At 38.5% G+C, this 18,054-nt stretch overlaps 1 protein-coding gene across 1 annotated transcript in view; it reads right to left on the bottom strand.

Annotated features, from left to right (window-relative positions):
- Positions 1–18,054, bottom strand: part of PPP4R4 (protein phosphatase 4 regulatory subunit 4) — a 103,364-nt gene that overhangs the window by 38,856 nt on the left and 46,454 nt on the right. Inside the window, exons 4-7 of the mRNA XM_047079866.1 lie at positions 8,063–8,210; positions 7,485–7,558; positions 4,833–4,939; positions 3,853–3,960 (exon numbers count right to left, since the gene is read on the bottom strand). Of these exons, the coding sequence (XP_046935822.1) occupies positions 3,853–3,960; positions 4,833–4,939; positions 7,485–7,558; positions 8,063–8,210 (437 nt within the window). The remainder of the gene's footprint in view (positions 1–3,852; positions 3,961–4,832; positions 4,940–7,484; positions 7,559–8,062; positions 8,211–18,054) is intronic.

Here is an 18,054-nt window from a genome sequence, read left to right on the forward strand (position 1 = left end):
GCCAACACGCTAATAATTATAACCTAACCCTTCCATGACATCAGAAGGCAGGGTATGTAAAATACAGGGTGAGGGATAGCAAGATGAATGAAATAAGCAAGCTTGCTCAGATGGCCAACCTGGAATTCTGGGGTCTCGCTGTGTGATCCAAATCTACCCAGGTGCTGGCCATGATTTGGTGCCACCTAATGGTAGCAGCCTGATCAAACTAAGTACCGATGAAGGATGGTCCTGAGTTCCACGGTTGGCCCGGTCAGCAACAGCAATTCAAGGAAACTTCTCATCTGTTTGTGCCTTTTCCACCGGCCTTTTTAAGGAGCCTAGGCTGAAAGAAATACTGGGGACCCAATCATCTCCATCTCTTTGTTAAGAAGATAAAGTTGCTTAGCCCTCCCCTACATCAACGCCCTTCCAATCTGACAGAAGATGAAACTCATGGGCAGAGGACAAGAACCAATCATCAGTCCCATTATGTCTGAATTCTACAATCTGCCTCTGACAAAAGCAATCATGGATCTGCTTTGTGTCACTGTAGTTTGTATTTATCACACAGTATATACTCCTTTTGTATCTGGCTCGCTTCCCTTAACATACTGATTCTGAGACATATCCATGCTGTTATACTGCATGTATCAGCATGGCATTCCTTTTTCTTGCTAAATAGTACTCCACTGTATGGACATACCGTATTTTATTTTTCCTTTCATCGATCAGTAGACATCTGGATTGTTCCAGTTTGGGTGTTACAAATAAAGCTACTATAAACACGTGTATCTAACACAGCTCTTGTTATGGATATATTTTCACTTCTCTTGGGTAAATAATTAAAAGTAGAATGGCTAGGCCGTATTAAAGATGTTTAGCTCTGAAGTAAATGCCAACTAGCAGTATTATATCATGGGAGATTGGAAAGTTGTTGATTTGATAATATTCAGGAATGTGGTAAGTTTCAAATTAGTCTTTATGTACAGTGTGAGATAAGAATTAATGTTCATTTTTTTTTCTCTCATGAATATCTAGTTATCCCAGTACTGTGTTTTGAAGAGATTTTCCTCCTTGAACTGCTTTGGCATTCTGTTGAAAGTCAACTGGCCACATATATATGTGTGTCTATTTCTGTACTCTCTTCTGTTCCACTTATCCGTATCTATTTTTGTATGTATCCTGAAACATCTTTAAATCCGTTAATTAGTTCTAATAGTTGTTTTGTAAATTACTGAGGATTTTCTATGTAAACAGTGATGTCATCTACAAGTAGAAATCATTGTAAATTACTGAGGATTTTTCTATGTAAACCGTTCTGTCATCTACAAGTAGAAATCATTTTACTTTTTCCTTTCAGATCTTTAGACCTTTAAGATTTTTGTTTTCTTGCCTTATTTCAATAGCTAGGACATCCCATACAGTGTTGAACAGAAGTGATAAAAACTATCCTCGACCTGTTCTTACCTTAAGGAAAAAGCATTCAATATCTACCATTAATTATGACGTTAGCTGTCAGTTTCTCATACGTGCCTGTATCAGATTGAGGAAGTCCCCTTCACCCCTAGCTTCCTGAGAGTTTTTATCACGAACGGATGTTGAAATTTTGTCATACGTTAATAATGGGGGCATTTTCAGGTTATCGTACTTGTCATGTCACCAGAAATTTGATCAATTTCTTCAAAAGTATATTCTTCCAGGGCACCTGGGTGGCTCAGTCGGTTAAGCGACTGACTTCGGCTCAGGTCATGATCTTGCAGTTTGTGAGTTCAAGCCCCACGTCGGGCTCTGTGCTGGAGCCCGTTTCGGATTCTGTGCCTCCCTCACTCTCTGCCCCTTCCCCACTCACTCTCTGTCTCTCAAAAATGAATAAACGTTAAAAAAATTTTAATTCATTTACAAAAGTATATTCTTTATTTCCTATCTGAGCACTGTATGTTCTTCCCCTCCAACACTGAAGAATCTTTTTGTAGATTCCACATTTGTTTCTTTTTTCTCTTTAGTCATCCCTGTATAAAGAGAGGTCTATTCCATACGGTTGTTTTCCTGCAAACACATGTGCACGACCTCTTCGTTATACTATTCACTATTGATCTGATTATTCTAAGAACTGTCCTCTTTGATCCCAAGCTAGTGCACAATCCATAGTTAGTGTTATGCAGACTTCAGTTCTTATGGATATGCCAGCTGGACAAGAATCTCTTAATTTTTCTTCCTGATCATCTTATTAAATGAAGAACAATTTCTGGTGCTCATTTCTGATTAAACTAAAGTGGTCAGTAATTGCTCCCCTGCCAGCCACAACAAACACAAAACTACAAACCCAAGTCTGTACTGTTCTTGGGCCCTATTCCCATACTTCCTATTCCCAAGTGCCTTAGACCACAACTCCCAGCACAGTAGTGGGCAGCCTCTCTCTTATATCAGCAGCAGTCTCGGAAATATCTCTTCCCACCTCCTTTCACTCATCTCAGGGCTTCTCCTAGCCTTGTGTGTAGAAAATTCCTGTTGGTGGTTATCAGAGCTTAACAAAGGTCCTAATTTCCAATGTCAAAAGAAAAAAACTGTATACATCTCTTTAGTTTTATATATTTATCAAAGAGAGAATAAAAAATGTGAATCAGATCATAGTAGTTTCTAGCCAGGACACCATGAAAATCCTATGATTATATTCTAATAGTACATGAGAATTCACAATTAAATGAATTTAATCAGGCAAATTAATTTTTTGAGTGAATTCTAAGTTAACAAGGTAGGTAGATTCTAGCTTGGCTTTTGTAAATGAATCCTTAAGCAATAATTCTATATTAATTTTCAGAAGGCAAATGTGAACACATCTGACCAGCCTGTTTTTAACAGTGGCAAAATGTCAGATGACAAAACATGGAATACAAAAAGACAATGATATATTCTCCTGATAGGTTCTGATCGTGATTAAGGAGCACAGAACTGGGCAAGACTGAATTATTTATGCTCCACAATGATCCAGAGTCAGCCTAGCCTAAGAAGATCTATCAGAAAGAAGGTAGTTCTGAAATCAAAATTAGAGAAAGGATTACTCTGTTACATTGTTAAGCTTCCAACACAACACTTAAATCCTCCGATTCAGCAAGGTGGACAGGACAGAGGACCTGAATCTGTATGACATTCTGAAGTCATCCCAAAGCCTTAAATACTGGCCCCCATTTTTTTGTTGTTGTTAAGAACTATACAAATGGCAACAACCTGATTGTCCCTGCTTGTGAAACAAAGAACCAGGTGAAAACAGTGCAACTTCTATTAAAAAATAAGAGGTCTCAATGTTTTTTCTATCAATTTAGGATCCTTTTTAAAAAAAAAAAAAAAAACTATTTCCCATGATGGTTCTGAGATAAAACTTCCTTTAATATCATACCTTAACATGAGATCAGTTTTTATGGGTGAAGAGGAGACTATCAGCCCTAAGCATCTCCTTCCTGAACCCTGAAATGCCAAGGTGTACAGGAAACAAAGACTTCCACTGAGTAAGCCCATCTGAGAGGACCCAATAATATGTCGTTCGCCCAAAGGAATGCTACTGCAATAGTCCAAGCGTGGTTTATATTGGGACATTTTCCCTTCTCGGATCTAGGTATCTGGATGTTAACTAAAGCCAGTGAAGGTGAGAAAGAAAGAAATTAACATGAAGTAAATGCTAAGCAACTTCACTTTAATCTAATCTCTTTTAATCCAGACACATCAGGAGGTACTTATTGTTACAATCATTTTTAAAGCTCATATAAATTTTAGCCCTTCAACAAGCATACTTTCATGGAACACACAGGCACAGCATATGCATGTCTGACTATCCAGAAATAAGTATATGACACAAGGAATTGAAATGATACTTACCCAATGCCCTGAGCTATGTTCTCTAATTGCCGACACATACAAGATCGAACTTCATATTCCACATCTTGACAGAGTGATTTTACCAGGGGAAGTATCTCTCTTTTAATGCTTAGAAGGCAAAGAAAGGAACGTGCAAGTGGGTATTTTAGACTAAAATGTTCAAACAGTTATCATCAAAATCTTAGCTTACCCTAATAACAAACATATTTTAATATAAAGCTTTATAGTCTAGAATGGATTTTCACATGTCATTAAAGTTTGGAGGTTATCTCCTGTTACTTGCAAATCATATACATGATTGGATCTTTGTAAAATAATGGTTAATTTTGGATTCACAATTAAACATCTTAGCTAAGATAAAAGGTTACACAGGCAAGTGGAATATCTAGCAACTATCTACCAAGATACTCTTCAACTTTATATTTTATTCTGTGCCATAATTATATAACATTCCAATCTTTCCACTTGGTTATTTATCATCTGGGCAGAGAGGAGCATATACATTATAAACATTCCCCATAAAGCCTCAAAATAAGAGAAATTATCCAAAATAATGAATTTACAACAATAATGGAAGAAATCAGAAAGTCTTATCTTTATGTACGGTTGGACAGTTTTTGATGTCTATAGAATAATACCATTTAAGGTGCCTCGTTAGCGCAGTACGTAGCGCATCAGTCTCATAGAATAATACCATTTTATGCTCAAAACTACACTCAGTGTGTGACAGAGAAGGTTAAGATGAGAAATAGAAAAAGTTAACCGTGTTGATTTGAAGAGCCATGAGATCAGAAGAAATGCATCTGAATAGTAGACTAGGTAGTCTATAAGAATTCTACAGAGTTAAAACAGCTAAACTTGTATGTAGTATGGAATAACATAATGTAAGTCTAATATAATAGTAAATCACACGACCATCATACATTTTAAATCGATTTAATTGAATAAAGTAGACAAAAAAATTATATACAAATACTCACGTATGGGCATCAAATTTGTTGGTCATTTTTCCTAAAATTTTACAACTAACTAAACGAGACTGGACAGTTTGGGAAAGTTGTGCCTTGGAAACAAGTGGGTTCAAAATCTAAAGAGAAAATATTTAGAGAACAAATTCACAAAGTTTTATATATTCTTGCCACTAATGTCAGCTATTTTCCTCAAGGAATATTTTAAGATGCTAAGTGTTTTTAAGAAACCTGAGTTATAATTTGAGGTGTCTCATAACCTGAATCACCTTGTTGACCTTCTGCGTTATTAAAGGGAAGATGATGATAAATTACATAATTAAAAAACAACCAGGCCGGGGCGGGGGGGGGCGGGGAGAGGTGCCTGGGTGGCTTAGTCAGTCAAGCGTCGGACCTCGGCTCAGGTCATGATCTCATGGTTTGTGGGTTGGAACCCTGCACCGGGCTCTGTACTGACAGCTCAGAGCCTGGAGCCTGCTTCAGATTCTGTTGTCTCCCTCTCTCTCTGCCCCTCATCCGCTCATGCTCTGTCTCTCTCTTTCAAAAATAAATAAAAACGTTAAAATAAAAACTTAAAAAAAAAACAACAACAAGCAGGTACACAAAACCGGAATTAAAGCTTATGATGAATTCTGTAATGATCTGTGTACACATAAAGTGTAATTACTGAAATGCACATCTTCAAAAGAAAAATAAGCAAATTACCAGACAGCCTGAAATTTGTGTTCCATACAGATTAATCTTTATATTTACCCTAAAGGGATACAAAACATTATAGCTTCAAATAGATTCTATTAAGTAATTCTGACATCGGCAATAACCCAAGTGTGATACTGTATTGCGTACACGCCGGGCACCCAAAAACTCAACAGCATGACATATTATAAAGAACTATGAAGATCAGATCCTGATTCTGGCCCCTGCTCTTAATCTGTCCAAGTAATCTTGCTGTTTCTTATTTCTCATCCCAAGATTTCTCATCTACTTAAAATGGAAATTAAACTGTCACCCTAAGGTCCCTCCAAGTTCTGAAACTCTATGACTCTAATAAAAAGGCCAACTGGTTTTTTTCCTCTCCACAAAGAAGCCAGAAATGCTGAATGCATAATGATACATATAATTTAAAACTCAAAGACCTGAAACAAAATAAACTGCATGCTTAAAATCGTAAACATCACATAAAATAATATATGGCATTCGGGAGTAAAAACTGCATTCTACTACATAGCACTCTTCAAAAAATAGAAGCAACAAATGTCAACATTACGTTCAACATTTAAATATCTGTTAATCACCGAGATGTTTGGCACTAAGTATACAAACATCCTCATAATGGGGTAAATCTTCCCATTTTCAAGCTAGTGTTTTGGCACTGAGATAGGACCGCAAATTGTACGAGGGCAAAGGAAGGACGAAAACACTTCATGAAATACACAGAGGACATTTCCTCAACGGAGAGCTACTTTTTTCAACCAGGACATATTTGAAAGGAATCTAAGGATGATGTTCAAAGAGTGAAAAATCATTTCATTACAGAATAAATTTCCTTTCTAACTTTCTTATTCTCCCATTTTAATTTACTAGAACTTTTAGATGAGGACATATTAAATAATGTTAAAAATTAAAAAGCAAACTAGTAACAATATTTGCAACAAACATAACAAAGGATTGGCAACCTTGAAAAATAGTACATATAAATAGTGATCAAATGATATGACCAGACAATTCCAAAAGAATAGAACTGATATAAACATATGAGAAAACATTTAACAGCGTAATAATCAAAAAAAATTCAAATTAAAATATAATCCCATTTTTTGGCTCATCAAGTTACACTGGAATGCTTTTGGTGAGAACAGTCCAAAAACAGGCATTTTCACATATTGCAGTAAGAGCCTTAAGAATCTGAATGCTCTCTGACCCAGTAATTCCACTTTTTTGGAAGCTACAGTTAAGAAAATTATCTGAGGGGCGCCTGGGTGGCTCAGTCGGTTAAGTGTCCTACTTCGGCTCAGGTCATGATCTCACAGCTTGTGAATTTGAGCCCTGCGTCGGGCTCTGTGCTGACAGCTCGGAACCTGGGGCCTGCTTTGGATTCTGTGCCCCCCTCTCTGCCCCTCCCCTGTTCGTGCTCTGTCTCTCTCTCAAAAACAAACATAAAAAAAATTTTTTTTAAAGACAATTATCTGAAAAACAGAAAAAGCTCTACAGAGATGTTTACTAATGCCTCGTTTTATTAATAAAATACTGAAAACAGGTTTAAATGTTTAACAAGTAAAATATTTTGTAGCTACTACCAAATGAGTTTAACATAACATAGGAAAATAATCCTAAGTGAAAAACAACCACATATACATTCAACATGATTATGAATATGGCAAACAAAAAACATATACAGGGAAAAAATCTGAAATGATTTTTCAGATTTTGGCTAAGTACAGAACCACGATTTTTCTTCCTATTATTTTCTGTGCTGCTCATACTTTCTATAATGAACATGTGTTGCTTTCAGAGTAGGAAATGACCTTATTCTTTTTTTTAAATACCACTTTTCAGTAAAAACAAAAACAAAACCCCTGGAGTGACTTACTTAATAGCACTTACCAAAATATGTGTGTGTGTGTGTGTGTGTGTGTGTGTGTGTGTGTGTGTGTATTGCATTACCTCATGTTTTAGGGTTTCTTTGGGCAATACTTCTATTACAGAGAGAAGAGTTTCCAACCATGCATTGCTGACACCTGATTGACACAAGGAAAAAGAAAAAAAAAGTCTCACAAATTAGTTTTAACTCAGCCATCAAGTGACAGCACTATTTAATAAAATGGGGTATAATTATTTTTATTACTATTTTAAGAAGTTCCTCTATTTTCTTTTTTGCTTTAGCCAACATCTAGAAAACATTTATATCTTTAAAAATAATATGGAGGAGGGAATACCCTCCAGCCAAAATGTGTCATTTTTGCTGTACAATAATAACACAAACATAAATATTGTAAAATTCAAAAATTCTAAGAGGTAAGTACAGATCATAAGATAAATTAATGCGTCTTCAGCTTTCTAGGATCCTAAACTTTGCGGGGTTTGTAAGGAAACAGCCATGGCTATTTTTAGTCATACTCATGGCCAAATCTTGGGCAGGACAGCCTCATTCACTTATGCTCATCAGGCTAACGAGATCGCAAAGGCCTTACGGCCACCTCCAGGAAACAGTCAGCACAGAACTAACAAGCCAGGCTGCTGACCTGCATCCCTGTGCTCCAGATGTAGCAGAATGACTTGGAGGAAGGAGTGGGCATATGTATGAATTGACACTGATTCTTCCTGTAGAATGGTCCGGAACGACACCGCAGCCGTTAACTGCATTTCCACTCCCGCCACATGCAGGACTTCCTGTGTAATCAGAAAGAGTTCGCTATTACACAGAGGCGAGATCAGAAACTCTAATTTTTAAAAACCCAAGGTCATAGAAACCAAACACAGTCAGAGTCCACAAAATAACTATATATGACCTTTAAGGATATGCACTTCCTCTTATTACTTTAAGAAAACTATTATTAATCTGCTCCTTACTGTTTAACTCATTAGACCACCAAAAAGCTTAAATGTTGTAGGCACTCACAAAATAACATCCCATTGTTTTTTTTTAAATGAAAATTATAAATATATATAAACCTTTTAATAATGGAATGGGGATTTTTGATAGATTTCAATTTCTATTTTTGCATTGCATTGTACAGTTCACCATCATACCTAGAATAGGAATGTCAAAGGTCAAAGGTTTTCATTACCTGTATTTCTATTTCAAAAAATAAACATTAAACATTCTACTATAAAAAAGGAATACACTTAAAGATTGTGTAAATGTGTCTTCCCCTTTAGATAACTGACAAGAATATAAGTTACCATGAAGTAAACTGTTTTTAAAAGAAGGAATTTTTTAAATATAAGAATGTTTCTAAAAATTAATTATATCCATAGCCACTCCTTAAAAAAAAAATTGTAACGTATGTTCAAAGTTAAAGACTACATGAGATACTAATTTTCAACACATCAAAAAGTAAAAACAAAAAAAACAAAAACAAGCTTTCATTTAAACCTCATCAAAGATACTACCTCTACTTCTCTATAAGAGAGAGAGAGAGAGAGAGAGAGAGCTCGTGTGTGTGTGTGTGTGTGTGTGTGTGTGTGTGTGTGTGTTAGCTAAAAGCATTACTTTGCTGCTTAATCAGTTATGTCAATTATGGGAATTTCCCTTAAATGCCTACTTTATAACTAACATAGTAAAGTTCGTAGAATAACGTGGAACAGATATGAACAACAAGGTTTCCTATCTGTGACCTTAAGAAAATTGATCTTTCCGTATTATTTCCTAATCTAGAAAATGTGAATTCTAGTACCATCTTCCCAGAGATTTAAATCATTTAAACAGAGCTTGCACAACTTACCAACTTGTGCACACTGGGCATTTAAGTAATGACCACTGGCCATCCACGGGGCTCCTCTACACGAGGCCTCCTAATAGGAATCTCATCTTGTCCACATCTGAACTGATCTCTCCCCCAAACCTGTTCCTCCTCCCATCTTTACCTCCACAAACAGTGAATGACAACTCTTCCCTTCTGGTCGCCGGCCCCAAAACTCTGGGGCCGGCGCTTAGCCCCTCTCAGCCTCTCACTCACCACAGATGGCCAACCAATCCTGACACAGAGTCTGACCACTTTCCACCATCACCTCCAGCCTGAGTTACCCCAGGAACCTGTTAACTAGTCCCCGATGCCATCATGGCACCTCTACTGTCTAGTCTCTACACAATAACCTGAGAGATTCTTATAAAACACAAGTCCGATCACGTCACTTAGCAGCTCAAACTCCCCAGTGGCTTCCATTCCACTCAAAGCAAAAGTCAGTCCTTTCAGTGACTTCCCAGATCTGTTCCCACTGCCCACTTTTCCCAGACCTTCCACATGACTGGCTCCCTGATCTCTCTCGAGCCTGTATTCAAGTATCACCTTTCCAAGGAGCTCCTCCCTGAAGACCTGATTTCATACTGAGAGCCACTCCCCCACTCAAGCTCTCATCACCTCCTTTATATTATAGGTCTATCATCTCCACTGTCCAACATGCTCATATGCTTGTGGTCCGTCTCCCACACCTGAATACAAGCTGCAGGACCGCAAGAGTGTCTGGCTGTTGCGCTCACCGCTGCACCCCACCTCCTAGCACACAGCAGGCATTCAGGAAGCGACTGCCAGATGACTGAGTATCCCTTACCCTTTCACCTAAAGTTTCTGCTCTTGGCGCTCTGTCCTTTCACACACATTTTCCACATCTCCTAAAGGATGACTTCAAGAGATGCTGAGGTGAGTCCTAAAGATTAGGGATTGGCAGAATTAGACACAAGGCAAAGCAAAAACAGATCACTAGAAATGCATTCTCAACCCTCCATCGTGTCCATAAGGGGATGTTCCTGCCATCTTCTCCCCCAGCATCTGTGCAACCAGGATGCAGACCAAATACCCAGCCTTCTCGATTCACGTGGTGGGACCACGGCCAGTAATCGTTCTGGGAGATAACATGTCATCCTACAGCAGAAGAAACCGACTCAGAGTCGTCAAGTATCCTGCTGAGGGCCAGCAAGCTAGCGATCGGCACCTGTAAGACTTAACCCTTCCTTGTCTGCCTGATGCCAAAGCTAAGTACTCAACTCTTCCTCATGGACTCTGCACTTCCATTCATCATCCCATTCATCGGCTCAAATCAATCCCGAAACTTCATGTGGTAGTGTGGGAAATCTGGCAGCGGCTTCACTGTGGCAAACGTTTAAGCGGTATGGTTAATTCCCAGGAAACCTACAGCACGTTCAAACTTTTGTATCACACACACAAATGTTATTTTACAAGTTTCCGCGGCCAATAGTCAATTATATATCTTAAGAGTTCTTGGCTAAAAGAATAAGAGAGGGAATGATAAGGCGTAAAGCAAAAGCAGCGACTGGTCTCTGAAATCAGCCCTCCCATATCCCCTCGTTTTACTGTTTCCAAAACAAACACGTGTTCCACACTAACTATTTTGGATTTGGAAAACACTCTTACAAGATTTGACGTGGCCGGTATACATCACTTACAGGTTTCAGAACGCACGGCTTTTATTTAGCAACAGAAACTACTTTGCAAGGAAATATCAACATGTATTGTGAGGGCCACCGTGTTCATTCCGGTTCACATGAGTCTGCTGTTTTAAGTTCCAAGAGATGTCATCCTGCCCCCTCTTAAAGTCATTAGAGTCTTGGGTTTTGTACGTATGCAAACTTTATGCAAAAGAAGAACGCGGGAAGCTCTCCAACTTCGTATCTTCTTACTGTATTACTTAGTCTTGACTCCCGCAGCAACATTTGCCCCAACTATTTTGCATTTAATTTTCGAAAAATCCTCAAGTCTTATCAGGATTTGGGTGTTTCTCTTGTTGTGCTGACTTCAACATCTGGGACTGTCCACTGTTAAGAAACCAGCACAGACTAAGAGATTTTATCACTGCTAAAAATCAACTGACTCCTAAGCATATTTTTCTGAAACATAATACAATAAGCATTTGATACTTACCAGTAAGTGTTCTCCTCCACAGAGTCACACCCTCTGGACAAACATAGTGAGATCCATACTCTCTGGGTAAATAAGTGTGCATCCTCATGGACCTTGGAAGACACTGAAAAGTAAATTCCTCTATTGCTTAAGTGCATGCCTTACTGGCAGTTACGTTCCTCTTATATACTACTGTATGGCTGGCATTCCAACTTGAATTCCTCAAAAATGAAATGAGACATTTTATAAACGAGTTAATGGTACATTTCCAAGTTTAAAAAACTATTCCCGCTTAAGGAAGGAAAATGTACTAGACACTTCTCTGCTCAAGTTAGCATGAACTTTAGTCCTCTCTTTGGTTAGCATCAACGGTACGAGAAAGCGTTTTGTACGACATGTTACGGTCCTGGCCTAGAGGGAAACTGCTCTGTCTCCAATAAGCCCACATGGTATACCTCAAAAGATATTGCTCTTTATTATATACCACACAGAGAAGCATTACACAAATCACTGGCTTATTCCAAAAGAACAAAATATTTTGGATTCACACATTTGGAAACTAAACTTACTGAATTAAACTGGTAAACATATTTACCACAAATGGCGCTGGCTAAAGGTAAAGGAGAACTAAAATTACAAATATCTTTGTAGATTTTTAGAGAGACTACCACTGATCATTTTGAAGTTAAATAATAGGGATTTAAATATTAAAACATTGAAGACCTAGGACACATAAAATATCTGGGGTTCCGAGGGTCACAACCGTGAGAATTTTCAGTGACTAACAGTAACGGTAAGCAGCTCTTTTCACTATAAAAATGGTGACATTTATAAGACTTTAAAGCTGAGTTAAGGGTGAATAACTGGAACATACCAACTCAGATACCTTTAACAATTCACTATACCTCATTTGTTTCCCCTATCGCTGACCGCCAGGCTCTACACTAAAATAAAGGGTGAGGAGAACTAGTTGGGAATCCTGAAAGTCAAAATCCGAGAGGGAAAGGGGGAAAATAAAGTGGAGACAGGAACAGGAACAAAAGGGATGTGTTTTATCCTTCTTTAAATCTGTGTTTCAGTGATTAGCAAGGTTCATGAGGAGGTACACATAACAATATCCCAAAGATCTCTTTCCATAAAGGAAATACCAGTGGTAACTATCATACCACTACTGTAGATGTGCAATGAAATGTCCTTCCATGCAAAATCATGACAACACCGGGGCGCCTGGGTGGCTCAGTCGGTTAAGCGGCCGACTTCGGCTCAGGTCATGATTTCGCGGTCCGTGAGTTCGAGCCCCGCATCGGGCTCTGTGCTGACAGCTCAGAGCCTGGAGCCTGTTTCAGATTCTGTGTCTCCCTCTCTCTGACCCTCCCCCATTCATGCTCTGTCTCTCTCTGTCTCAAAAATTAATAAACGTTAAAAAAAAAATTAAAAAAAAAAAAACCATGACAACACCAAACAAATAAATACATTTCAAGACAATGGTTTTGAAACTGAGCTTCTAGTTAGACTACTCCGCCCAGTCATTTTGACATATAATATGTTAGAGTCATGTAATCTCATGATTTAGGCCGAGAATATAAATAAAAAGCTATATATATAACACTGCAAAGAAAAGATATGCTTATCAAAGAAACATCTATTTGCTCGATATAGCACTGAAAGTAACCATATCAAACGATCCATTGTAGCCATATTTAATTAGTTGAACACATTTTGATAAAATGATAAACTGTTTTCTTGGAGGGGCAATCAGCGTTGGAAAGCACACCAAATGTCTATAACCAAGTGGAAATTGGGCTTTCTTTCTAGTCAGTCTGTCCTAATCTAGTCCCTTCTAATCTCTGTCTAAAGTAGCCCAATGAAGATCTAATTTTGATAATTGAATTTTAATTTCATTCACAGCTATTTATTAATTAAGCATCATACTAAGTGTACTGGGAAGCTGGAGAAAAGTCAAACATTGTTCCCTACCTTTGAGGGGCCCCTGTAGCTTCCATATATTTAAACATTCAATAAATGTTTAGTTACATTCAAGGCTGTGCCAGGTTCTAGAGCCTTAGCAATGAGGAGGACTAGCAGTGCACCTGTTAGTGCCACAGTTAAGACTGTAATAGGAGCCAAGGATGAGAAGCGCAGATGGCATAAGAACACCTGACAGGGGACCTGATGTCTCCCAAGGAGAGAGGATCACGGAAAAGTGACACCCAGCCTGCGCAAAGAGAAAGAGATAACAAGACAAAAGCTGGATAAGCACGAAGAGTACGAGGGCAAGCGCTTCTGGCACTGAGAAATAAGAAGGAGCCTGGCGGACTCGGGAACCAAAAGGCCAGTGAGACTAGAGCACACCGCGAGAGGAGGGGCCGAGGCTGGGGAAAACAGAAAGAACCCCAGTTACGCAGGGCCTCAGATGCACTCAGTAAGAGAACACTCAAATCGTAGTCTTAAATGCTTTGAAACAGCATGCAGACCACTACAATGAAAGTGAATCAGAAAGTAGAGAGGTGGGTGGAACGGGAGGGAGGTAGTGGGAAGGGACCACTTGGAAAACCATGACCCTCATCCGAGCAAACCCTCACGGTAGCCAGGACTAGGGTGAAGGGGGTGTGGTTGGAGAGAGGTGGGTGGATTCAAAACATATTTAAGACATGACATAAACAGGACTGCATAAGCGAGGAGCAAAAGAAGAGATGGGATCAAGAAGGACTCCCCAGGGGCGCCTGGGTGGCGCAGTCGGTTAAGCGTCCGACTTCAGCCAGGTCACGATCTCGCGGTCCGGGAGTTCGAGCCCCGCGTCGGGCTCTGGGCTGATGGCTCAGAGCCTGGAGCCTGTTTCCGATTCTGTGTCTCCCTCTCTCTCTCTGCCCCTCCCCCGTTCATGCTCTGTCTCTCTCTGTCCCAAAAATAAATAAACGTTGAAAAAAAAAAAGAAGGACTCCCCACATCCTGCCTTGGAAACCAAGTGGATGATAGTGCTACACATTAGGACAGGGGGACACTAAAGGAACCTCAGGTGTCGAGGGGAACTAACAGGACTGAGTTTTGGACTTGCTAACCCTGAGAGGCCTTTGCGGCATCCCAGTGGAGATTACAAACAGAAAACTGCACATACGGATCTGATGCTCTGAGAAGGCATGCTGTAAATAAGAAAACTTACATAGAATACATGCAATTTATATAGATAATATATAAAGACCTGGGTGTAGATGAAATGGCCTACACAGAAAACAGATCAAAAGTGGCAATCTGCCACCATAAACGTAACTTTACCCCAACAAAATAAGGGGGTTGAAGAACTCAAAGTTTTAAAGGAAGACATCTATCACAAATGTTTTGGCAGAATATTTAATTTAAAATGCTAAATTATTCCTAATACATGAGTAGAAAACAATCAGTTGTTTTGTGTGGGGATAAGGGTGATGGTAGGCCACGGTGAAAGGGTATATGCATTTTGGGCTAAAATCGTTCCAAGATTAAACCAAGAAGAATAAAATAAAAGGAAAGGGAACTTACCCTCTCAGTAACGGAAGACTAGATAATCCTAATCAGCTCTCCTGATGGGGAGAATTTACAAAACCGGGCAAAATACAAAAGTCATCTGTGTAAGAGCATATGGAAACTAACAAGGCTACCCATCCAAAACTAAATAATTACCCATCCTACATTGTTCATTACTAGATTAATTACCCATCCAAGATCTAAGAGACAAAGGCATTCCAGAAAGGTAAGCATGTAATCTGGGGCCTCTTTTTCCTCTGAGGCCATCTGCTAATTCTAGAAAAGACTCCTGAGAGGCTGACAGCTTAAGTGACTTTTTTTTGACAGTCTTGCAGAGGGTCCCCAGTAAGACCCCTGGGACAGGATAAGGGTGATCCTGAAGCCGACTGGCTTTTGCCAGAGGAGCAGCCCAGCTTCACAACATCCAGTACCTGAAACTGGATTAACTGAGGCTTTACTGCCAGTGCAGTTAAGTGGCTCCCAGAAGAAGAGGAAGAGACCACCCTAAGGCTCAATCTATTTCTACAAATAATTTATCAAATACAAGGTCAAACATACAATCAATAATATGCAGGCACACGAAGAGATAAGAAATTACGAGATCCAGCAGAAGCAATATAAAACAGAAATGCACCACGCTCCGGGTATTGGTGCGATCGGATGCATACCTGGTTCAAGGGGACATGGTAGATTTTCAAAAAAAGATTAGGAATTCCAGACCAGAAAAGTAGGATAATCAAAATCAGATTATGTGGGGAAACAGGTTTAAAAAGCTTAGGGTGGAAAGCTGCCACCACTGGGCAAATGCACCCAAGGTCAGTTAGCAAGACACACTACAATGAGATCACGAGTAACTTGTTATATCACCTGCAGGAAATTCCTTTCCATCTGGTGCCAATATGTTATTGAGCTTTGATCACAAACTCCACTTGCCCGCCCCCCACCAGACCCTTTGCTTCCTACACAAATTAACGATTACTGTCTGGTTGGTTTCTCCACGTTCACCACGTGTGTAAGATCCTGAGAGCTCAAAAATATGGAGAGGAAACCCCTGTTCAGGGCTCTTGTCTCCTCCCGGACATTAGCCTCTCTAGTATTCAATTCTGCATCCACTCTCTTGCTGGACGAGAGAAAACTCCGCACTCTTGGTCTGCGACAAGATTAGACATAAATGAATCGGTAAACTGTAATATGATCAGGATAAATCACTCAAAATGAGTCACAAAGAGAAAATAAGGGAAAAGACATAGAAGATTAGACATTAAAAGGTCTAATATATGTGAAATTAGAGTCCTAGAAGAAAAACAGAGGATTAGGAAGAAGCACATTAGAAAAATATCTGAAAAGATAATGGTCAGGGTTTTTTAATGCAAATATTCTGACAAGTGTATAGCCTTATTTGTATGTATCTAGTGACTAATGATACTAAGCATCTTTTCTTATGCATACTGGCCATCCACAAATCTTCTTTAGTGAAGCAGCTGTTCAAATTGTTGCCCATTTCTTAAAACTGTTTTTTTTTTCTCCCTTATTCTTGAGTTTGGAGACCTGTTTACATATTCTGAATGCATGTCCTTCATCATATATGTGATCCACGAGTATTTTCTCCCATTCTAGGTCTTCTCTTTTCATTCTCTAACAGTGTCTTCTGAAGAGCTAAAGCTTAAAATTTTCATGAGGTCAAATACCAATTTTTTTCTTCTATGGATCATGCCTTGGGTGTCATATGTTAGAAACCTCTGACCCAAGGTCACAAAGATTTTCTCATTTTCTTCTAGAAGTTTTATAATTTTAGTTTTTAACAGGTTTACAATCTATTTTGAGTTAATTTTTGTGTATGGTATGGACTTTTTTCCCAATTAACCCAGTACCATTTGTTGAAAAGACTATCCTTTCTACACAGAACTGCCTTTGCTCTTATGCTGAAATCAACCGGCAATGTATATAAAGGACTTATTTTTCCTCGTATATGTCCCACTGATTTGTCTTTATATAAATATGACATAGCCTTAATTGCTGCAGCTGTATATTAGGTCTCAAAATCAGGTAGCAAAAAATCCTCCAACTTTGCTTTTCTTTTTTAAAGTTGTTCTGGCTATTTTTGGTCTTTTATATTTTCATATGAATCTTAGAATTAGCTGGTCATGTCCTATCAAAAATAAAGGAATAAAAACAAAAACCTAACATGGTGGAATTTTTATTATTTTACATTAAATATATAGATTGATATGGGAAGAACTGACATCGTAACAGTATAGAGTCTTCTGATCCATGAACATGGTATACCTTTGCATTCACTTAGTTCTCATATTATTTCTCTCAGCAATGTTCTACAGTTTTCAGTATACAAACCTTACATATCATTTATCAGATTGAACCCTAAGAATTACATATTTCAATGCTACTGTGATAGTTTAAGAAAAACATCAATGTCCAATTGTTTGCTGCTAATATAGAAATACAATTGACTTGTATATTGATCTTATATCCTCCAGCCTTTCTATATTTACTTTGTAGTTCCATTATTTTTCTTATGTAGATTCCAGCATAGATAATGTTATCTGACAAAAAAAAAAAAAAAAACAACACAATTACTTCTTTCCTTCTCTGCAAGTGAATGCCTTTCGTTAATTTTGTTGCCATACTGCATTGGCTAAAACGTTCAGTATAATGCTGAACAAGGTGGTATTAGTGGACACTCTTGGCTTGTTCCTGAACTTAGGGGAAAGCATTCAGTCTTTCACCTTTAAGTATAATGTTACCTATGTGTTTTTCAAAGGAAGCTCCTCTCTAAGTTTGCTAAGTTTTGCTAAGCTTCGTTTTGTTTTTCAGGAATGACTGTTAAGCTTTTGTCAAATATTTTTCCTAAATCTACAGAGTTGATTAAAAGGTAGTGTTATTTTTTTTCTTTTTCCTTTTTTTTTTAGTTTGTTGATAGGCTAACTCACATGGATTCGTTTTTAAATGTTTAACAAACCCTAAATTCCTGAAATAAACTCCAACTGGTCATGATGGATTATCCTTTTTTATATGTTGCTTGATTTGATTTACTGGTTTTCAGAAGATGTTTTCATGTGAGCTCATGAGGGATATGCATCTGTAGTTGTTTGTTTTGTAATGTCTGTGTCTCATTTGGGTATCAGGGTGATGCTGGC

Source organism: Lynx rufus, unplaced genomic scaffold (genome assembly GCF_022079265.1).
Source record: "Lynx rufus isolate CCGP_SWC_20201006 ecotype Redwood Valley unplaced genomic scaffold, mLynRuf1.p SCAF_17, whole genome shotgun sequence".
Classification (NCBI taxonomy): domain Eukaryota; kingdom Metazoa; phylum Chordata; class Mammalia; order Carnivora; family Felidae; genus Lynx; species Lynx rufus.